Source organism: Scylla paramamosain, chromosome 6 (assembly GCF_035594125.1).
Source record: "Scylla paramamosain isolate STU-SP2022 chromosome 6, ASM3559412v1, whole genome shotgun sequence".
In the NCBI taxonomy this organism is placed as follows: domain Eukaryota; kingdom Metazoa; phylum Arthropoda; class Malacostraca; order Decapoda; family Portunidae; genus Scylla; species Scylla paramamosain.
The window spans coordinates 35,676,997-35,694,496 of NC_087156.1; the positions used below are offsets into that span (position 1 = coordinate 35,676,997).

Genomic DNA, 17,500 nt, shown 5'->3' on the forward strand with positions numbered 1-17,500 from the left:
GAGGGGGATTTGTGTAGGTGTGGCTGTGTGTTGCAGGGGTTGGGTGTTTCTAGGAGGGAGTGTTTCTGTGTACTTGTGTGTTGCAGTATTAAGAAACCAGTGTTGCTGTTTGTGTTGCTACAGAATGTTTCTTCTTTCAGAAATACCAGGAAGAGTTTCTATGTATATGCAGGGCTTCTTTCTTTTATTGGTGTGTAAAGTGAAGGATGAACAGATATTATATACTGTAGTTGAGAGAGAAAGACACACAAACAGACGTGCAGGAAGAAAGACAGACAGCTGATACACGGACAGACAGGAGGAAGGACATACAGACAGACATGGAGGTAGAAAAACAGACAGACAGACAGACAGACAAAGACTTATAGACAGGCAGACAGGTCAGGAAACAAAGGAAGGCCTAAAGAGACAGGCAGGCAAGCAGAAAGATAGAAAGTTTCATAGACAGGCAGGGATGCAGGAAGGGATATCAAAAAGAGACAAGCAGGCAGATAGACAGACAGAAACAGGCAGGCAGGCAGGCAGATAGACAGACAGAAACAGGCAGGCAGGCAGGCAGATAGACAGACAGAAACAGGCAGGCAGGCAGGAAGATAGACAGACAGAAACAGGCAGGCAGGCAGGCAGATAGACAGACAGAAACAGGCAGGCAGGCAGGCAGATAGACAGACAGAAACAGGCAGGCAGGCAGGCAGATAGACAGACAGAAACAGGCAGGCAGGCAGGCAGATAGACAGACAGAAACAGGCAGGCAGGCAGGAAGGAAGGCCAAAAAAGACAAGCACACAGACAGAGACAGAAACAGGCAGGCAGGAAGAAAGGACAGGAAAGAGGACAGGAAAGAGGCAGGCAGGCAGATAGACAGACAGAAACAGGCAGGCAGGCAGGCAGATAGACAGACAGAAACAGGAAGGCAGGCAGGAAGGAAGGCCAAAAAAGACAAGCACACAGACAGAGACAGAAACAGGCAGGCAGGAAGAAAGGACAGGAAAGAGACAGGCAGACAGGCAGAAAGACAGACAGAACCACTGACACTAAAGTTTGTTGCAGTGAAAAGTTTGATGCAGGGCGGCACGGTGTTTTTCCAGTGCCAGGCATCGGTTGAAAGGCACACTACCAAAAAAAGACGCTCAACAAATTATGGGGAGTTCAAAGTTTTTAATTTATTGAGGCCAAGATTTATGAAGTGCCTCTGTTAGTTTGACTGGCAACTTTGTCTTCCTATGACCTGAATTTATGCATTGCTTTTATGTGTTTCTGTCTGTACGTGTGTGTGTGTGTGTGTGTGTGTGTGTGTGTGTTTTTGAAGTGTTTGTGTTTGTGTTGAGCCGTTTTCTCTCTCCCTCTTGTCATGTTCTATCCGAGGAATTGTAGGATACAAAGTCTATATGAGTGTGGTTTATTTATGAATTGATGTCTTCTAATGTCCTCTGTGCATGTATTTTTCCCTGTCATGTGTCAATACTGGTGTCATGTAAATATATCATTGTGTTGCTGAGGTGTGTGTGTGTGTATGTATGTATGTATGGCCAGTATCCAGAAACACTTCTCTCTCTCCACGACTATTTTCAAAAGCCACAGGGATGATTAACCAAGTTCTCAAGACTGTTTTTCCAGTTAATAATATGAAAATTTTGTTAATCTGTCACTAGAATCATAAAAACACCCTTAAAATCCCTATTATCTTTCAACTAGAGCCTTTTGAAAGTAGTGGAGGTGTAGACAGAAGTGTTTTAGGATGTGTGTGTGTGTGTGTGTGTGTGTGTGTCCTCTCAGCCATGTGTCCTGTGTCTCCCATGTCAGTAATTGTTGGTTAGGTTAGGTTTGTGTGTGTCAACAGTTGAAGGCTTGATGGTCAGCATTTGGGAGAGAAAGTTTCGCAGGAATAAGGTAATTTTTTGGTCTTACTCCGCCTCATCTTCCCTTCCGCAGGTGTGTTATGCCCCCCACCATGTGTTGCTGTGCCCTCACGCACTCACTCACCCAACTGTGACCCCCCTCTCACTCAACGGAGCTTCTATGCACCCCCTACCTCCTGCCCCTCTCCTCATCTCCCTCTCCATCCACTCCCTTCATGTCCAGTTTCATCTCGTATTGTTTCCTCACTCCCTCACTCTCTCCCCTTACCCCTTTCCTGTTATCCTGTTCCTTCCCTCTCCCTCTCTTCCTCTCCCTTGCTCTCTTGCCCACCAAGTGCACTTTCCTCCTCCTCCCTTTACTATAAATGGAGGTACAGTCATGGTGAATAACAGAATAATATACTGCACTTGTGTCCATTGTTCAAAGTGTTTCCTCAGTCTTGAATCCTCTGAAATTGCGGTTGTTAGCAAGGAAGGGGACGAGACTGAAGGAAGACAGAAAGGAATTAAGTGTGGCAGGTTAATATTAAAACTTCTGAGACTTTACCTACTTTTGTTGTTCCCAGACAGATTTCCTCCCTTAGCATCTATGTGCCTCTGTGTGTGTGTGTGTGTGTGTGTGTGTGTGTGTGTGTGTGTGTGTGTGTGTGTGTGTGTTTCCTTCTATCTCCCCTCAGCCACTGTCCATCCCTTCACTCAAGCCTTCCATCACTTTTCCTCCTTTCTCTCTCCTTTATATAGAATGAATACTCCTCCACTCCTTGTCACTCCATCAGCTGAGCATTCCTCTGTTCCCCATCCTTCTGTCTCCCTCCAGCCTCTCTCCTTTATAGAGCTAATGATCCACTCTCTGCCCCTCCTCCTCCCATCTGCTGACCTTCCCTCTAGTCCATCTTTCCTTCTTTCCTTCCTTCCTCTTTCCTTAATAGAGGTAATAATTTTTCCTCTCCCTGGCCCATATCTCGACCTTACCTCCCCATTCACAAGCTCCCCTTGCTTTCTTCTACTCAAGACTGACTTTATCCAGTTTAACACACCTCCTTCAATCTGTTACTTTTTAGCTTTGATAATAACTTGTTGTGTGGTACAGTATGGAATGCTTTTATCAGTGTCCAGGCCCTTGTTTAAACACTGTCCACTTGTTTAACACTTATCACCTGCAGTTCTGTGCATCTCCCAGGCAGGAATCCAGACTGCTGTACACACTGAATAGATTGCTGGTAAGTGTATGATTCAATATCTTTAATTGCTGTTTCCAGTATTTTGCATATCACATAAGTCAAACTGCCCGCCCGGCCTGTACTTGCTGGGGTCACTTTTCATGTTTCTTATAGATTACATGAGTTGCTTTTCAAAATTCTGGTATTTCCTGGCTATGAAGTGAATAGCTAGCAATCAGTCAATCGGCACCCTTAGATGAATCTGGTCAGGTGCGGTGACTTGTCCCTCTCAGCCTCTTTATCATAATGCTGTATATCATTTCTACTCATTTCCAGAGATACCAAGACTGGCACAGACTCCCTGGTTATCTCTGGCATGCCCTCATCCAGTTGATGTGCGAACACCACTGCAGGGAACTCTGTCGGTGTGTCTGTTCCTTTCTTTATCATTTCCAGTGTTCCTGCTCTTGTCAATGCTGTTCCTGACACTGACAGTTCCTGCACTGACACTGTTTAGTTGGGTTAGGTTTGGTTACATACATTCCATTCATTACCATCATCATTATTCTCTCATTTCTCATTCATTTATCATAATTTTTCCATCCACTTGTCACCATCCTTCCATTTCTCATTAATTTATCACTTGTTATCACCATCCTTTCATCTCTCATTTACTAATAATTTTTATTCCCATGGCCTTGTTGACTGGATGCTCTCTCTCTCTCTCTCTCTCTCTCTCTCTCTCTCTCTCTCTCTCTCTCTCTCTCTCTCTCTCTCTCTCTCTCTCTCTCTCTCTCTCTCTCTCTCTCTCTCTCTCTCTCTCTCTCTCTCTCTCTCTCTCTCTCTCATGGCATCAAGTAAGCATTACATTACATGTTGCCGAGTTCTTTGGGCATTGTGAATGAAGTGGCCTACAGTGGTTTTTTATTTATTTATTTATTTTCTCTCTCTCTCTCTCTCTCTCTCTCTCTCTCTCTCTCTCTCTCTCTCTCTCTCTCTCTCTCTCTCTCTCTCTCTCTCTCTCTCTCTCTCTCTCTCTCTCTCTCTCTCTCTCTCTCTTCAAAACAAACAGGAGGTGAATGAGTGTGAGAGATTTTCAGGAAAAGTGAATTTAAGTCCCTGTTTTGATACAAAGAACAAAAATCCCTTGTACCCATGATGAACTGTGCATTATCATAACACCTATCATGTTCTAAATCAATTTCCCTCCCATCTCTAATAATCTCTTGATGACAAATTATCAGCATTCTCAATCTTCTCCAGAGGCTTTTGTAGTGTCAACCGCAGTATACTTCTGCAAAAACTGCATCATTATGGCACATTCCTGGTTCAAAGGCTGTTTGACTGATACAACCCAGTGCACAGTCCATCATGGATACCTTTTAACAAAACCTACTTTTATTTCATGTTTTCAAGTAGCATAATTATGTACTGCTTAATAAATGAACACCTGAATTTACAGATATATTTTCTTACCCATATTTCTATACCTATGAAATGCTGATATATATAATATATAATATATATATATATATATATATATATATATATATATATATATATATATATATATATATATATATATATATATATATATATATATATATATATATATATATATATATATATATATATATGAACTGGAATTAAGTTCCAGTTCATGTATTCCGATATTAACATACATAGTAAATTATATATTGTGGCAATACAGATTCGGTATATGTAGGCATTATCCGTTTTTATCATCAAACATCTGTAATTGCGTGTATATATAATATATATATATATATAATATATAATATATATATATATATATATATATATATATATATATATATATATATATATATATATATATATATATATATATATATATATATATATATATATATATATATATATATATAACACCTGCCAAATAAAATAAATAAATAAAATAAAATAAATAAAGAAATAATAAAAAAAACGCGAGAAAACCTTTAGATTATCACAACGCGAAAATTAACACACGCTAAATTGGGATGCGTCATTAATTAATAGTCATTGGGACTGTTACCCCCCCCAATAGTTCATAGCCCCTCCCCTATTCATTTGCCACCCCCCCCCCCCAACCTTCCCTGCCTTGAGGAACACCTTCACTTATGGCATACTATTGATGTGCTTTTTTTGACCAGATTTGAGCCATTTTAACCTCGAATTACATATACATACATATTGTCTCCTTGCAATAATTATAATGGTCTTCCTGGCTTAATTTTTGTTTATTAATTATTCCTTATGTGTTTATTAATTATCATTTGTCTAATTCCTTATGTTTTACTTAGCCTCGGTATTTAAGGATTTTTATTTTTTATTTTTTCACTTTCTGACTGTGGCCCTTGCAATGAACGGCTTAATAATTTATTTCTCGTGGTTTAGTGGAATTTTTAGCACTTTAATGATTAGAGTTCCTCACCAGTCATTTTATTCGTGAGAGAGAGAGAGAGAGAGAGAGAGAGAGAGAGAGAGTTTGAGTCTACATGAATGATAAAAAAAAGATAATAATCAGTTACAATATTTTATTTATATACAAGAAAAATCCATGATAATAATAATAATAATAATAATAATAATAATAATATTTAAATACAAGGAGGAAAATGTGTAATAATAATAATAATAATAATAATAATAATAATAATAATAATAATAATAATAATAATAATAATAATAATAATATTTAAATACAAGGAGGAAAATGTGTAATAATAATAATAATGATAATAATAATAATAATACTAATAATAATAACAATAACAACAACAACAATAACTGCTTTTATCATACTGACACAGATAAATAGTTTTATAAATAGTTTATTGACCATAAACATTATTATAACCAACAAATTAAATAGAACAGGTAAACATTTCCAAACGTAGTGAGTGACACACAGAAGAATGGTGACAAAAGGTAACCTAGCCCATTAAATGATTGGCTGTCTCAGGCTTCCACATCATCAGTGGAGCACCGCTTCTGACCACTCAGGGATGGACAAGCGGAGACAAGAATGGAAACAAATCAGGAATTATATCAATCCATAGCTTTATCATAGTTCTAAGTCATAAATAAATAAATAAATGAGTCAATGTCTTCAGCAATAATTACAAGATAAGCTTTAATAATAAAAAGTATGTATAAATGGATGAAATGTGGTCCAGCTTGAGCAATGCCGGCTTCTTGTTATCCTGAACACCGGTCTCATACTGGATAGAGACAGTAATGTATGGGGCTTTGATGCAATACAATTTTATATGTTAACACTAGCAACATTTTCATATAAGGATAAAAACTTGCATAAACTTCCTCTTTGTGTTTTTCTACTAAGATGCAATTGTTAGGTGACCATTTGAACTTGCAGATGATCTTGACAGTGACTTCCTATCCTTAAACCATAAACATCCCTATTACAGTGGCTCAACACCATCACTTCTTGTTTGTCCCACTAGTACATCATGAAGACTGCAACGTTCATGCCAGCTACACAGCTACTTACACAGATGCCCATCCAGCTGTGCTGGATGGGCATCTGCTCGTCATGTCCCAGAGGTGTTCATCGCCCACATAGTAAGACTGCACATCAACAACAAGGTAATCTGAAAGTAAAAGTTGAAATTTACTACATATACTGTGGGATTGTGACTGTCAGTAGAAAATTAAAATGTGATTGGAGAAGGGATAAAAGTTTTTCATTTGTTTCAGGCAAGGGTTAGGAAATAGTGAGTCTGTAGAGAGAGAGAGAGAGAGAGAGAGAGAGAGAGAGAGAGAGAGAGAGAGAGAGAGAGAGAGAGAGAGAGAGAGAGAGAGAGAGAGAGTGTGTGTGTGTGTGTGTGTGTGTGTGTGTGTGTGTGTGTGTGTGTGTGTGTGTGTGTGTGTGTGTGTGTGTGTGTGTGTGTGTGTGTGTGTGTGTGTGTGTGTGTGTGTGTGTGTGTGTGTGTGTTGTGGTTTTTAAGTATGCTATAGAGGACACACTTAATCATTGACTACAGCCCACAAACTTGCAATGTCCCCATAGCAATAGTTACAGACAACATCCTCTCATATATAAGTCTGTGTCAATCTTTCTGTGATGTACTCCAGCCCAGAGACCCATAGCAGCATTAAGAGTGGAGAGAGAGAGAGAGAGAAGAGAAGACACACAGAATGGATGAATAGAGATGCTGTGGTTTGTTTTTCTAGAGTTATTTTTTGCGTAGATTACGAATATAACATCCCTTTCTTTCTGTGACCCTCCAGTTCTTCGTAAATAGCAGTGCCCCACACGCAATGTCTATCTGAACTATTAAAATTGAGAAGGAAGCAGCAATAAATCGGAATCCCTTGAAATCCATGACTCTCAATTGACGTGCTGATGTTTCGATAGACTTGACAGTACCTGCAGGATAGTGAATTGTTATTAGTTATTCATATAATGACATGAATATAATTAGTTAAATATTAGCCAAGAGTGCCATACCATCAGGAGACACAGACAAAACTATATCATTACATGTTTACGTTAAAGGAAATAAACTATCAGTGAAAATCAACCCTTTATTGTTCATTTTATGACAGAGGGCTAGACGGGACCTGGGACTCTCAACACCAATCAACACCTGACAAACTGCGACAATTTCCACACTAAAAAATAAAACGATCTCCATTTTTTTGTCAACAAGCACTAACCACTCCCGAACACAAAAGATGAACGTAAAAATTAACCCCCCTTTAATTAAAAACAATAAAAAATAATGATAATAGTAAATAAATTAATAAACAAAATAATTAAATATGATAAACTGCCCTAAATTATCTGTTCCTTTTCCATGCACTCCCCACACCACGAGACCCAGACAGCACCACCACACACTGCTACACCCATCCAGGGGACTGAGGCACCTTGCACACATCACGTCCATCTCTCTACACCCCAAAACACATCCAAAACACCCCAAAACACATGCACACCCACTTAAACACCCAAAAAACAGTCTTATCCACCCACAGCACACCCCTAGCCACCAAAACACACCCAAACTCCTTTAAAATACCCAAAAAAAACACGTGAAACACCTCAAAACACACCCAAACTCATCAAAACTGACCAAAATACCCCAAAACACACCCAAACTCATCCAAAACACCCCAAAAACACACCCAAACACACCCAAAAATGACCAAAACACCCCAAAAACACACCCAAAACACACCCAAAACTCACCAAAACACACCCAAAACACACTCAAAACTGACCAAAACACCCCGAAACACACCCAAAAACACCCCAAAACACACCCAAACTCATCCAATACTGACCAAAACACCCCAAAACACACCCAAAACACACCCAAAACTGACCCAAATCACCCCAAAACACACCCAAACTCATCAAAAATTGACCCAAACACCCCAAAACACACCCAAAACACCCCAAAACACACCCAAACACACTCAAAACTGACCCCAAAAACACATGAAGAATGCCACAAATGAATATAAATATTTAAATATTTACACATGACACAGGGTGAGAAGGGAGTATTGAGGAGTAGGGGAAAGGAAGGGTGCAACAAGAAGCAGGGAGAGACAGGGTGTAGTAAGATGAGACAAACAGCCGGACAGGGAAATTAGACAGGGTTTATTGAGGATGGACAAATATGGATAGTTTAATGAGATGCAAGGGTGATACAGGGTGTATTAAGGTCCAGGGGCAGACAGGAAGGGTGTACTAAAGTGTATGAAGACAGGAAGGGTGTATTGAAGTGTGGGACAGACAGACAGACAGACAGACAGACAGACAGACAGACAGACAGAGAGGGAGGGATTAAAAGAGAAAATTTGAGATAGACAAAGGATATGAGAGAAAGAGAGAGAGAGAGAGAGAGAGAGAGAGAGAGAGAGAGAGAGAGAGAGAGAGAGAGAGAGAGAGAGAGAGAGAGAGTACTAATCATCTCAATCATTCAATAAATTCCTAATATATGTATAGATTTGTGTATACTAGCCTAACCAAATGTGTGTATAGATTTCCAAGCATATACCAGCATCTTATGAGTTTATGTGCTTATATCAGACTTAGCAAAGATTTGGATGTGTCCTCTAAATATATACTAGTGTTTGTATACAAGTTTGTGTGTATACTAGACTTATTAAGAGTTTATGTGTGTTTCTAAGAGTATACAAACCATAGCAAGTGTTTATATATGTCTCTATGTGTAAACCAGTGTTTGTGTGTGTATACCAGCATTACATAGTGTTTGTAATGGTTTAAGTGTACACTAGTCCTTTTTAATTGTTACCTTCTCACTATCTCAGCCCTCCAGATACACCTGAGGCACACAGCGTCACCCCAGTACAGCCCCAAGTTGGTCTGGCTAGCCCCAATGAGGATGAAAGCAGGAAACATCATTATCACCTGCTGTGGTTGATGATGGTGGCTTCTACACACACACACACACACCTCAGACAGCAATTCCTGGAACAAGAGAGGACAGAACAGCATGCCAGCCACAGCAAGAGCTAGTGCGTGAACAGCCACGGCCACCAACCGGCCACCAACCGGAGTAGCGCAGCCCCCACAGTCGACCCAGCGGTGAAGACTGTGCTCAATATTATCTATCAAGACTCTCTCTCTCTCTCTCTCTCTCTCTCTCTCTCTCTCTCTCTCTCTATCAAGACTCTCTATCAAGACTCTCTCTCTCTCTCTCTTTTAGTGAAATGATTTTTACTTTAAGCTTCTTGTAATCGCAAAATTCTGTCAATAAACTATAATAATAATCTCTCTCTCTCTCTCGCTCTCTCTCTCTCTCACCATTGGTCGGTGGACTGTACAGCAGACACCCAGTCGTCATGGTGGAGGGATTTTCTCCAAGTACTGTACCTCCACCACTCCTTCCAGGCTCCTCCCACTTTCTTCCAGTCACTCCATAAGCTTGATAATCAGCAGCTGTCCCTCTATACCACAAGCTTCACTCTGGGCAGCTCTCTGGAGGCCCTCCGAACCTGTGGGTGTGAGGTTAGATTAGGATAAGTTAGGTTAAGTTAGGTTAGGCTAGGTTACGTTAGGTTAGGTTGGTTAGGTTTAGGCCTGTGAATGGTGTGTGGAGGAGGACAGGACAAGGAGACCAGTGGGAAGGCTGTGGAAGGCCTGTGGATGCTGTGTGGAGGAGGACAGGACAAGGAGACCAGTGGGAAGGCTGTGGAAGGCCTGTGGATGCTGTGTGGAGGAGGACAGGACAAGGAGACCAGTGGGAAGGCTGTGGAAGGCCTGTGGATGCTGTGTGGAGGAGGACAGGACAAGGAGACCAGTGGGAAGGCTGTGGAAGGCCTGTGGATTTCAAGATAATGCTACACCACACACCAACACCAGAACAATGCCTCACCTATCCACCTGCAGCCACATCACAGTCTCCCCCTTGTAGGTGATGGCAGGAGTGGTGGTGCTTGTGGTGGTGGTGCGAGGAGGCAAGGCACCCATGGCTGGAAAAGAAGGGGTGAGTGCATTGAGGCTGCAGGACGCGGTATACAGGTGTGTGGGAGGTGAGAGGGTGGGAGAGAGGGAGTGGGCACGTGGGAGAGAGTAAGTGTGTTCTATGGCAAGATATATATAGGATTTCAAGGGTGTTTTTGTGTATGATAGGGAAAATATTCCATACACACATACACACATACATTTTCATCTCCCAAGCACCTCTCCTCTCCTCCTCTTCCCTCTTCCCCTGTCTCGTGCAATAGGTAAACACACACACACACACACACACACACACACACACACACACACACACACACACACACACACACACACATTGATAGAGGGATAGATATTAGCCCAGCATGATTTAAACAACTAATATAACTATCAAAAACACACACACACACACACACACACACACACACACACACACACACACACACACACATTGATAGAGGGATAGATATTAGCCCAGCATGATTTAAACAACTAATATAACTATCACACACACACACACACACACACACACACACACTTCTCCACAAATCTGAAGGCACTGTGGTTTCCAAGCCCTCAAAGTGAATGAGAGTGCTGAGGGAATAATATTGCACCACTGCCTGCATGAACTTGTCACTAAAGCTGTCATGCGTCTCACACACCTCCTGTCACCGCTCATGCTGGCTGTCAACGCAGAACGCACCCTCCACCACTCATTGTTTGGGGTGACGGTTCTGTGGGAATGGAAGATAATTAGATTTTCTCTCATATCAAGTTGAATTGGTTTAGCTCTCTCTCTCTCTCTCTCTCTCTCTCTCTCTCTCTCTCTCCTCTCTCTCTCTCTCTCTCTCTCTCTCTCTCTCACAATTGATTCCAAAGGCCACAAAGATGATTAGCAGAGGTTTTCTTGAGTGTTTCTCCTGACAGTAATGTAGGAATGTTGTTAATTTGTCACTAAAACAATAAAAACATCCTTAAAAACCTGTGCTACTTTGAATAGAGCCTTTTAAAAGTGTGTTTCTCCCATCAGTCGAGAAATGTAGTTATTTATTTGCATTTTATATAACACACACACACACACACACACACACACACACACACACACACACACACACACAGGTGGTCTGGCAGGAAAGTGCTATGAGAAATATACAAACGCATAGCAAGGCAAGGCACACAGCTTTCCACACTCACCTCACACTCACAACACTCTTTCAACACCTTAACCTTTGTTGGGGAAGAGGAAACACTACTGTCTTAACCTTACAAATACACTTATTATAAGCTTATCTCTTACATGTACCAAGACAAGGCACACAACTTTCACCGTTACTCTCACCCACAACAATCTTTCAATGTGTTAACCCTTGTTGGGGAAGAGAACCACTAAAATATTATCTCCTACAAATATATTTAAACACTCACTCAGCACACAACATGTCAGCCCTTTATGGAGACAAGAAGCACTCCTACCCAACCTTACAAAACCACTAATTAAAATCTTATCTCCTACATATACCAAAACACACAATTTTCAGCCTCATTCACTCAACACACAACACGTCAGCCCTTGATGAAGACGAACAGCACTCCTACCCAACCTTACAAAACCACTAATTAAAATCTTATCTCCTACATATACCAAAACACACAATTTTCACCCTCATTCACTCAACACACAACACGTCAGCCCTTGATTGAAGACGAACAGCACTCCTACCCAATCTTACAAAACCACTAATTAAAATCTTATCTCTACTTCATTTACCCATCCATACACCAACCTTGTAACTCCACACAAGACAAGACACCACAGTCATCCACATCTATCTATGCCACACTGACTCCTGAAGCTGGTGGAGCACAGGGTGGAGCGAAGGGCATCAGCTCCACACTCTGGGATGCCTGTGGGGGACTTCATACGACACAAGCGAGTACCTCTTCTGCATTCAGGGTCCCCTCCACCCTCTCGCACAGTACCTGAGGGCATGAGGGGGTGGTGAGAGGGTAAGAGGGTGTAGAGGGAGGAGGGAAGGGATGAAATGTGGTGAAAAACAGAGAACACAGATGAACAGGAAAAATTGAAGTAGAGAAGAGGGAAAGGAAGAAAAGGGAAGAGATGAAAAGACAAAGAAGGAGAAAAGAAGGAAAATAGAATTATAAACACAATTTTTGACATCAACATCTAAAAATCTCTCTCTCTCTCTCTCTCTCTCTCTCTCTCTCTCTCTCTTTAGTGCTCCTTCAAAAATTCTCTCTCCCTCTTTAGTGCTACTTCAAAAATTCTCTCTCTCTCTCTTTAGTGCTCCTTCAAAAATTCTCTCTCTCTCTTTAGTGCTCCTTCAAAAATTCTCTCTCCCTCTTTAGCTACTTCAAAAATTCTCTCTCTCTCTTTAGTGCTCCTTCAAAAATTCTCTCTCTCTCTTTAGTGCTCCTTCAAAAAATTCTCTCTCTCTCTTTATTGCTCCTTCAAAAATCTCTCTCTCTCTCTCTCTTTACATCATTCCTTCAAAAAAATACACTTGGTAAGAGGCTTTAACAAATATTCATGTATCACCTGCTGTCCAAGGTACTGCTCACCACAGCCAATGAACACCAGTACAGAACACACAGCACCAGCAAAGTCACACACCTCCAGGGACGCCCCACTGATGACATCCAGGGGGTCTATCACACTGCCCCAGGACTTGGACGTCTTGTGGCCGCCACCAATCACCCTGGAGGCCATGCAGCAGCACAGTCTGGGGAGGGAGGGTCATATAACACAGGTGATATAACACAGGCAATACTGGTAACAATTAATATCACGTTACATAAGAGGAAGGAAAGGAAACACACAGGTAGTCAATTCTTTCAATCTATTGCCATCTATAAACATTATTAGCCTTCTGAAATCTGCATCTTTTTATCAAACAATTAGTAATGCTAGAGTTTACAGTATTAACAGATATTTTAGTTATATACCCAATGAATATATGGACTAATTAACACGCCTACAATTAGTTACCAGAGTTTGTGATAATACATAAGACAAAGGAACAAAAACAAGATTAATAAGAGAGGACAGAACCAGGAGACCAAGACCCAGACGACCTCACCTCAAAGGAAAGCCTCCCCGTCAAGTCGAGTCCCGGCATGACCACCTGAGCCACCCACAAGAGGATGCCGTGACCCGTCTTCAAGGTCGTTGCGTAGAAGCGAGCATGGTCCTCTCCCCCTCCCCTGACCTGGCCAGCCCAGCGAGGCAAAGGGAGGGACCAGAGGAGTAACAGGTGTCCAGATCTTCCTCCTGCTGGGTGGACATGGAGGTCAAGGGTGTGCCTGGGGAGGAGCACAGGGTGAAGACGGAAAGTTGCGATTATTAATGTAGCCGTCAAGACTTTCATTCATCTATTGCTACATGAAGTTTATTTTTTTAATGAGGGTTTGCGCACACACACACACACACACACACACACACACACACACACACACACACACACACACTTTCTCTTTATCATCCTCTTCCTCCTCTTCTTTTCTTCTTCTACCTCCTCCTCCTCCTTCTCCTTATATTCAGGTCAAGTCAGGTCATCCAATTAGAATAAAATAAGACAGACAGACAGACAGACACACAAACACACACACACACACACACACTTGAATGATATAAAATAATGCAGTTTTTCCTCACAGAAATATAGAAGGGAACCCAGAGTAGGTTAATAAAGGTGATACAGACAAGGACTGCACCTCAACTGTACAGAAAAACTACAATTTGGTACAGCTTTGCCCCAAGGTAATACTGATAATAGGAACACTAGGAGATACAACACAAAGAAAGTATATCAACTGAAGGAAAAACAATAAAAAAGTAAAATTTCTGCCATATATCAGACCATCCGAACTAACACTAGGTAAACACACACACACACACACACACCTTCCTTCTCCACAGCCTTCCGCCTTGCATCCTCCTCCGAGCAGCCGCCACCCACACCTCCTCGCCATCTGCTGCAGTAATGTGGTACACTGGCATTCTGCGGCCCCACCAGAGCTGCCGGGAGACACACCAGTCTGTGATGTTGTCCAGCCAGCTATGCCAAGCCCTCCTGTGCAGCTGTGGCACCAAGTTGAGACAGCCGCTCTGCACAGCCTCGGACGCCTCCTGTGCCGACTCCTTGCACCGAACAACCTGTGTAGACAGTTCATCATTAGCAAGACTTTGTGACAAATACTATCATAGCTCAATACTCAATATGCCAATATTATCAACACCTTTCACCATCTAAGGCCTCACCACTGAAACCTCAGCACCACTATTTCAAAAGGACTCTAGATGAAGCTACACAGGTTTTTAAGAATGTTTTTAAAGTTTTAGTGACAGATTAACAACATTTCTATATTATTAACAGGAGAAACACTCTTGAGAACCCAGCTAGGTATCTCTGTGGCCTTGAAAAATACTCATGATGAAATAATAAAGGTTTTCAAGAATGTTTTAATGGTTCTACTGATAGATTAACAACATTTCTACATTATTAATCTTGAGAACCCAGCTAGGTATCTCTGTGGTCTTTGCAAATAGTCTTGGAGAAAGTGAAGTCCCTCCTCTATTACCTAATTAAGTCAGTACACCTGTTTGGTTACCCCTTCACCACCTACCTGAGTCTGCCAGTCTGTAAGGGAAGTCCCACATCTTTCCGAAGCTGACCGGTTTGCTGTACCCCGGGACTGCCAGCTCCGTGGGTCCTGTCAGGTGCAGGTGGTCCACTTCAATGTCCAAGATGGCCGACTGAAGGCTGCAGCACCAGTTGACGAGAGCCTCCTTGCGGTACACCAGCCCAGCATCGTACGGACGGACAAACGCTTCCGTCACTGCGAGGAAAAGTGTTTTGGTGAAATTTCTTGTTTGTGCGCGCGTGTGTGTGTGTGTGCGTGTCAGAGGTTACAAGGACAGGTATGCTTACGGATGTACAGACAGACACACAGGCCAGTCTCTCGCTGCATCCATGTCCCAGCTGTCCCAGTCAAGTGAAGCCCCCAGATGCCGCAGCTGGTCGAATATCATTGTTCCTTCCTCCTCTTCTTCCACACTTCATCAATAAACCTGCAAAAAAAGGCAAATTTGTCTTTTAAATATGTAAGTTAGTTGTACACAGTCTACTGCCCAAGAAAACAGAACACTGGGTAACTATTTTGACAGCATTGAAAAATTACACACACACATACACACACACGCACACACACACACACACAGTTTTGTATATTCATGTCTCTCTATCATTCTAGTTTTCTCAAGGCAACACTCACTCACTCTGTCTGTCAAGGTCGTGTTTGGTGTTCCCCTGGGCGTCCCACAGGTGCCTCTCCACCACCATCTGTGTTGCTGACCCTGTGTGGTGTGCCCCTGGGATGAACACTGCCTCACCACCCTGCATCTGTGCCTGCATCAGAGAGAGAGAGAGAGAGAGAGAGAGAGAGAGAGAGAGAGAGAGAGAGAGAGAGAGAGAGAGAGAGAGAGAGAGAGAGAGAGAGAGAGAGAGAGAGAGAGAGAGAGAGAGAGAGAGATATTAACATGGGACAGAAGGGGTTAACTTGATTTTAATGAGAGAGAGAGAGAGAGAGAGAGAGAGAGAGAGAGAGAGAGAGAGAGAGAGAGAGAGAGAGAGAGAGAGAGAGAGAGAGAGAGAGAGAGAGAGAGAGAGAGAGAGAGAAATATATATTAACATGTGACAGAATGGGTTAAGTTAATTTTAATGAGAGAGAGAGAGAGAGAGAGAGAGAGAGAGAGAGAGAGAGAGAGAGAGAGAGAGAGAGAGAGAGAGAGAGAGAGAGAGAGAGAGAGAGAGAGAGAGAGAGAGAGAGAGAGAGAGAGAGAGAGAGAGAGAGAGAGAGAGAGAGAGACTTAACCTAACTTAACCTAACTGAATTAATATAAACCTAACCTGATGGAAACAAATAAATAAAAATAAAAAGCAGCAGCCGGCCTCACCTTTCTTGACGGGCGCCTTTTATTATGTTCATACACATTTCCCTGGTGGCACACGCTGCTAGCCGCCCCCTGGCCACGCCCCTCGCCACCTCACTCATGTACAGATCCACTGCCGCTCTAAAAAGCAACAAATTCACCCGTATATATAGTCTGACTCTGCGTTTGTTTACATTTCTCTGGGTCTCGGTCTGGGCTCAGGCCTGCAGGATGGGAGAATGATAGAAAACGAGAGATTTTCAGGCAAGACTAGTATAAGTTGAGGCTCTATTATTAAATACCGTGATACAATATTACTACTACTACTACTACTACTACTAATACTACTACTACTAATAATAATAATAGAAATAATAATAATAGTAATAATAATAATGAAAAACACACAATGCACATGATCGCAAGACCACTCCTGCACACACACACACACACACACACACACACACACCGAACATTACCTATTCACTTGAGCACGTACTTGGTCAGTCGTTCTATTTGTGCTATATCTGTAGTTAGGCAACCACCCTCAATTATTCTCACTGTGTTCTCCAAATACTGGTTGCAAGATGTAGTAGTGACTGATGAGGGACCAAAACCATAATTATGTCATACGATAAGAAAACTAATTTAGGACAGACACACACACACACTATCAGTCAAATAGCCTTTGAACCAGGAGTGCTTATACCTCATGTCTTAATATCGCTCTTTTTCCTAACAGTATACTAAGGTCGACAAACTGAAAGGCTTTGAAAGAGTCAACAAAGACTGATTTCACTAATTAATTGCTTGGTATGTCAGTTAATTTGAATCATCTTTTTGCCTGGTATATTTTGGACTCTAATTATTAATGCATCTGCTAGTCCATCACCACATTGTATCCAGCCATTTTGAATCTTTCCTTAACTAAAAACATAACTCCTTATTTGATCTTTTCCATAAGTTGTATCTATTTTGTTCAATGTTCTCTACTTGTAGCTCATCACATTAATCCCAAGATGAGGCTATTAATATTATTCTGCGTCAC

General features: G+C 41.7%; 2 protein-coding genes and 1 long non-coding RNA gene across 3 annotated transcripts in view; 1 reads left to right on the forward strand and 2 right to left on the reverse strand.

Moving 5' to 3' along the window:
* The window catches only part of LOC135101078 (uncharacterized), a 44,852-nt gene extending 40,378 nt beyond the window's left edge, over positions 1-4,474 (forward strand). The window contains exon 8 of the mRNA XM_064004651.1: positions 3,356-4,474. Coding sequence (XP_063860721.1) covers positions 3,356-3,413 — 58 coding nt within the window. The 3' untranslated portion in view covers positions 3,414-4,474. The remainder of the gene's footprint in view (positions 1-3,355) is intronic.
* Positions 4,475-5,562: 1,088 nt separating this feature from the next.
* Positions 5,563-10,023, reverse strand: LOC135101665 (uncharacterized). The gene is made up of 2 exons (XR_010269356.1): positions 9,334-10,023; positions 5,563-6,654 (listed from the first exon to the last, which is right to left on the reverse strand). It is a non-coding gene; the product is annotated as an uncharacterized LOC135101665 (long non-coding RNA).
* Positions 10,024-10,130: 107 nt separating this feature from the next.
* On the reverse strand, positions 10,131-15,922 carry LOC135101079 (valine--tRNA ligase, mitochondrial-like). The gene is made up of 8 exons (XM_064004652.1): positions 15,799-15,922; positions 15,179-15,359; positions 14,425-14,676; positions 13,601-13,823; positions 13,135-13,243; positions 12,348-12,482; positions 11,165-11,236; positions 10,131-10,513 (listed from the first exon to the last, which is right to left on the reverse strand). Exons 1-7 carry the CDS (start codon positions 15,920-15,922, stop codon positions 11,190-11,192), a joined length of 1,071 nt encoding a protein of 356 aa, XP_063860722.1. The 3' UTR covers positions 10,131-10,513; positions 11,165-11,189.
* Between the last annotated feature and the right edge of the window lie 1,578 nt (positions 15,923-17,500).